The sequence below is a fragment of the Lycium ferocissimum genome, chromosome 1 (genome assembly GCF_029784015.1).
Source record: "Lycium ferocissimum isolate CSIRO_LF1 chromosome 1, AGI_CSIRO_Lferr_CH_V1, whole genome shotgun sequence".
Lineage (NCBI taxonomy): Eukaryota > Viridiplantae > Streptophyta > Magnoliopsida > Solanales > Solanaceae > Lycium > Lycium ferocissimum.
This window is the reverse complement of record NC_081342.1, coordinates 48,329,578-48,335,877: the sequence shown is the minus strand read 5'-3', so window position 1 is coordinate 48,335,877 and position 6,300 is coordinate 48,329,578. Positions and strand designations below refer to the sequence as shown.

General features: G+C 36.0%; 1 protein-coding gene and 1 non-coding gene across 2 annotated transcripts; one reads left to right on the top strand and one right to left on the bottom strand.

Moving 5' to 3' along the window:
* Positions 1 to 2,619: 2,619 nt before the first annotated feature.
* LOC132064845 (uncharacterized) lies at positions 2,620 to 4,067 on the bottom strand. The gene is made up of 3 exons (XM_059457986.1): positions 3,497 to 4,067; positions 2,940 to 3,352; positions 2,620 to 2,886 (listed from the first exon to the last, which is right to left on the bottom strand). The coding sequence occupies exons 1-3, from the start codon at positions 4,065 to 4,067 to the stop codon at positions 2,620 to 2,622; spliced, it is 1,251 nt and encodes a 416-aa protein (XP_059313969.1).
* On the top strand, positions 3,580 to 3,686 carry LOC132031661 (small nucleolar RNA R71). The gene has a single exon (XR_009408326.1). It is a non-coding gene; the product is annotated as a small nucleolar RNA R71 (small nucleolar RNA).
* Positions 4,068 to 6,300: the final 2,233 nt, after the last annotated feature.

Below are 6,300 nucleotides of genomic sequence, written 5' to 3'. Positions count from 1 at the left end.
CCTGAGTTGTTAAATTAATCCCCTATGGATGAATATTAATCCTTATCGAAACTACATGAATGCACTTAACAGGTAAACACCTAAGGACTAAGTTAATCAACTGAAACAGATTACTACATGAAAACTAGAATAATTAATTAATCCTAGTAGATAACCAATCACTAATAAAGACAAGTTAACAATGGCAACAAACTATCAGTAAGAATATTCCTAATAGTAGCAGTACTAACAAACAACCACCATTAAGTTAAAGCATAGCTAATTACTGCTAACTAAGCTCATTCTAAACTAAGCCAGAAAACAATACTTCAAAGCTAAAAAGGACCTGGAAATGGACATGGAGGCATAACACATGTATCTTTAATAAGCTTAAACAGAAACTGGAAGCTAAGCAGAAGACACCAAAACAAACAAGAAATCCCACAGAATTAAAATGATAACAGGGGAAGAAAATTACACCACAAAATTAAAACCAACCTGATTCTAATTATAGAATCCAAATGCGCAGGGCTAGGAAATGAAAATAAAGTAAGACGAAGACGAGAATCACCCTTTTTTTGAGCAGCGACGAGGGCAGCGAGAGTCTATGAACACTCTCTCACCGGAATCAATTCCGACGAACGGAAATGACTTCCAAAAATTAAACTTAAAGCGAGAAACTTCCTTGAAAACTCAAGGCATTGCCGAATTTTCTGAGTGTTTCCCACTCTTTGAGGGTGTAAAACCCCTTAATGGTTAAAAAACCAAAAAAAAAAAAATTGTCTCAACCCCTTGTTCATCCTCCTAAATGCAAGGAGCATGGTTTCTATTTATAGAACCAAGAGGATGACCCTAAATTCTACTCAACCGATGATAAGAATCGATTTGGGGGAAACACCAAATCAAAACCTAAACGCGGAATCTTCAAGAAATTTGTTTTGCCTTTGTTTCCAATCGATTCAATCAATAGAACCTAAGATATCTACCTTATCCACAAATTTTGAAAAATCAAAACCAATAAGGAATTCACCATTAAATTCCACTAAACAAAAAAACGTAAACAAACTATGATAATCCTATCATCACTCAAATATTCATCATCCAAAATCTTTTTACAATTATATATACTAAAAAATAATGACAGCAATTACAATGCTACCCTTAATCAAGAAGTAAATCGTACCAACCAGTCACAAACCAAACACGCCCTCCTCGCATGATCAATCAATCTTCGCATTTAAATAACCTGTATCCAAATTTGCACATGTAGCCAATTTGCAAAAATGTCCCTATTTGCACGTTTAGCCACTTTGTGTATTGAGCCATTGGTGCCAGGCCTTCAACGTCCTTATCATCCATGCGTACGATTGATGTAAGTCTTGAAATGAAGTGGAAGGAGATCATATCAACCGATGTCGATCATGTTGAAAATCCCTACCTTATCCAAATTTTGAAATCAAAACGAATAAGACAACACATTCCAACAAAACGTACCCAATTCGTACCAAAAATCCCTAAATTCGTTACAAGTATAGTACTAAAAATAATGATGTTCACAAACCAACAAAAATTGTATCCAATTGAGCCTATGCCAGGCTTTGCGTATGATTGAGGAAATGAGTGGAAGGAGTCGTTCGGTCGATCGTTGTTTTTTGTTGAAGAAGAAGGTCGTTTTGTGTTGTTTGATGTTAAGGGCCTATTTTGCTGTGAGGATGAAGGGGGGGGGGGGGGGGGTAAGTGAAATATTGAAACTTAAACTCCCCTTTTTTAAAAAAAAAAAAAAGTATACTGTTATACATTGTTTACATATTAACTTAAAACACCATAAAATAATATTTGTAAGGAATAAAATTAACTTAAAAATACCTTTAAAATGAGCCCGATATTGGCAAATAATATTAAAAATGTAAAAAAAATGGAATAAAATTCGTACATTATTTTAATTTAGCAATTTAAAAATATACACATTTTTCTTTGAATTACATTTATAAATGAGCCCGTATTTTCTTAAATTAGCACAATCGTAAACAATTAAACGTCTATTTCACAATTTAACCAATTATATTTCAATTTCACAACTTAAACAATTTGAACGCCAGTTTTCACAACTTTCTTGGGATTTTAGAGTTTAAGTGAAATATTGAAACTTAAACTCCCCTTTAAAAAAAAAAAATGTAGTATACTCTTTACATAGTTTCAAACTGACGTATTAACTTAAAACACCCCCATAAAATAATATTTGTAAGGAATAAAATTGCAATTTTTTTTAAAAATACGAGCTTTAAAATGAGCCCGATATTGGCATAGTTTTGGATCTTAAAAATATGGAAAAAAAATGCAACAAAATGACACTTATTTTAATTTAGTTTTCCCGAGTTTTTTCTTTGAATTACATTTATACGAGTAAATAGCTCGTATTTTCTTAAATTCTTCAGCTTTCACAATCTTAAACAATTAAACGTCTATTTCACAATTTAACCAATTATATGTTAATTTCACAACTTAAACAATTTGAACGCCAGTTTTCACAACTTTCTCGGGATTTTAGACTTTTAAAATTTTGAAAGCGTATCCTTATTCCGTCTTGGCTCGGGAACTTTGAGAATTAAAATACGTGTATTATGAGGTGAAAATTAGGTGTCAACAAGTAGCCTCTTCCTTCTGTCTTGCCAAATGTTGAGGGAATGGAGGTGATGGCTTTGCAACCACGGGCTGTGGCTGCTTTACTACTGGTATCTCGACTACCCTCTCTCTTTCAATCATCTCCTCGGCAATATTCTCTTTTTCAGCTTCTACTCGATTGGTTTTCTTTGGAGCCACTTCCTCTAGTTCTCTCCCATTCCGAAGAGTCACAACATTACAAGGCTTTGGATTCACATCCGTATCACTTGGGAGTGCTCCAGTGGTCTAGTGTTTTGTGCACCAGCTATCTAATCCATCTGCCTTTCTAAATTCTGCACCGCTAAATCGTGATTCTGATTATCTGCTATCAACTTTTGCTGGTCTTTCATCATCCTCTGCATATCACTCATCATCTTGTTCATCATCTCTTCCATACTGTTCGCGGGGGCTTGAGGAACAGGTGCTGGTTGATAGTTCTGTTTCTGATTTCCTTGATTGTCGCTCCATCTGAAATTCGGGTGATTCCTCCAATTTGGGTTGTAAGAATTCCCATATTGATTGTTGTTTCCTTGCCCCTTGCCTGCATTACCCAAAAAGTATATGGATGCGGGATTTGCAGGGCATACATCACTGGTGTAAGCTTCTCCACAAACTTCACAAAAGATGTTGGCTTGTTGCACTGCATGTACCTGTGGTTGAGCTTGCACAGTAGTTAACTTCTTGATTTCAGTGCGCATGGCATCAATCTGTGCTGATAGTGCCGTAAAATTATCCACTTCAAAAACATCAGGTGCCTTCTTAGTCGAACCGCCAGCGTCATCTTGCCGTCCGGAGTGCTCGAGTAAAACTCGTTCAATAATGTGAATAATTCTTCACAACTCGGGTCGAGGCCTGCCTTCCCAGGGGTAGTTGTCTAGTGATAACTTATGTTGGGCATCCAGACTCTCAATAAATGTATGTGTCAGAACTTCATTCGTCTGATGATGGCGAGGACAATCCCTGAGAAGACCCTTGAACCTCCCCCATGCTTGATACAATTTTTCCCCATTTTTCTGCCTGAATGACATGATCTCTCTTCGGAGTCGAGCTGTCTTTGCTGGTGGAAAGAACCTTGTCAAGAATTTAGTCGCTAAATCATCCCATGTAGTGATAGAATTTGCAGGCTCTGCTAATAACCAGTTACTTGCATTCCCTAACAGAGAAAGGGGGAATAGTGTCAGCCGCACAAACTCTTTAGTGACCCTTCCAGTAGCAAAAGTATCAACAATCTGCAGAAAAGTATGGATGTGCTGCTGAGAATCCTCGTGTGACATTCCCGTGAATTGCCCATTAGAGTGAAGTAGCTGAATCATAGGATGCTTTAGCTCTAAGTGCCCTTCGATGGTGGGCTTGACAATGCATGAAGTTACATCTGCCATACGAGGCACTGCAACCTCTCGCACCTTTGCTGGTGGATTATTAGCCATGACCATAGGTGCAGCGGCTAGAACGTGCGGATTCTACAATAAGTTCAAGTCTCTCCAGCGCCGGTTGAAAGTACGTTCAGGCTTAGGATCGAATTCCTCAAGATTGTTTTGACTCGCAGTCCTTCGCATTCGATTAAAGTACCTACAATCAAGTAGCAGCTAAGATCAAGACGTTAATACTTTGATAAATAAAGAAATACAATTTATTCTGGTAAAAATTATTGATTTTTAAGTCCCCGGCAACGGCGCTAAAAACTTGTTGAGCCCAAATGCACACACAAGTGTATGTGGTCGTCCAAGTAATATAGTGATTATATAAAATCGGATGTTGAACCCACAGAGACTTATGACCAATACTTTCACGAAAATAAACTATTGCTACCAATTATGAAAGTAATGAATAAAAGCTTTGTTTGTTTTGTAACTTAATGGTAAAAACTAAATAACTAACAATGTTAACTAGAATTGTGCTACGAACGTCCTTGAGAGTTGCTTTTATCAAGATTTTAGAAACATTCCAGGGCCGTGATTAGTTCACCAATCCTATTGAGTCATTCAAGCATCCTACCTTAGTAACTTTGTTCACAACTGCTAATTAACCGGATTATTAATCTCGTAGTATTCTTCCGAACCACTACTCGCCGATTCAAGATAATTCGCCTCCTATATTCCTATGGTATTGACTTATCAAGAACACAATAAAAGCACGGTATGTAATTTAACTAAGTACATTCCTATCCTAGTCACAAATCCTAGCCCAACTATAAAGATATTCAGATCACAATCTCTTTACTTTTTCTCTAAACTACCAATGCCTTTCCCAAGCACATATATCAATTAGTAAATAGAACTCAACTGTTGCGCAAATAATTAAGCAATTAAGCACAAAAGTAAAGAAATAGTGCATACGAACAAGCTACTAAGATTAAAATACTTGTCAAACGTCAATATTCATGGCTAAACCACAACCCCAGAATTAAGGTGTTTATTTACACATGATTCGAGAATGGAAGCTAGAATTCATGAATAACATAGGGTTTCAATGTAAAGAAAATAAGAGAAGAGGAACAAAATCTAGAAAGAGTTTCACAAGTCTCAAAAATCGTCTAAGCCGCCTTTCTAATGTTTAAAATGACTATTTATAAGCTAGTGCAAACATGAGATAAGTTGGCCTAATCCCGATCAAATTAGGAGAACTGACACCTCTTGTGCGCTGGCTGTGCGATGCATGGCTAGCGCATGGTCTTCATTGTGTTTTGCTCACGCGACGCACGACCAGCGCATGGCCTATCTGAGATTCAGAGATGGGTTTTTTTTTTTTTTTTTTTTGCGCTGGCTATGCGACGCATGGCCGCCGCACGAGACCCTTCGGGTCGTATTCTCGCCTTCAAGTGTTGGAACTTCCTTCCCAACATGCACAGCCTCGGAATCAATCAAAAAATGCTCGGAATACCCTTCATTGGTCCTTGTTGTACCTATTCATACAAGCATACCAATATAAGCTCATATACAATAATTTACATTAAAAACTGTGATTAAAGTGCTAAGAGGTAAAGTGCAAATGACACTAAATCTAGATATTTGTGCCAAATATCATACACCAACTTTCAAGTATAGATATGATGCTTTCAAATAACATGTTTCATATCTACTAACAAGCTTGAAAGTTTATCTTGAATAATCATCAATGAAAATTATAGAAACATCTCTTTTTCATCTTGTGACAAACAATTCATTTCATGAATATCTGTGTGGATTAAACTCAAAAGTGTTCATTTCCTTTCAACTGTTTTGAAAAGGTTTCTTTGCTATGTTGTACTTATTACAAGTAAGACACTTATAAGAAGCATATTTATTCGCACAAACAGTAATAATCCATTATTTACCAAGAGTCAAGTAGATCTAAACTTCACGCGACCTACACTTTCATGTCTCAAGTCAATAAGCTCCACAATATAAGTAAAAGTATTTCATTTTTGTCACAATATAAAAATAATATTTAAGCTTACAAGCATATATATTATCTTTTAATTTAAAATAATATGCTTCATGTCCTTTCAAGAACTTGAAAATTCACATTTTGCAATTTTACACATGCAACATATATCTATATGAAAATCAATTTGCATTTTTTTTCCTTCAAAGAAATCATATGTTATCTCTAATAATGCACACCATACACGATTATCAACCTAGCATTTGATTTCACGAAAAATCACAATAGGCAGAGAAA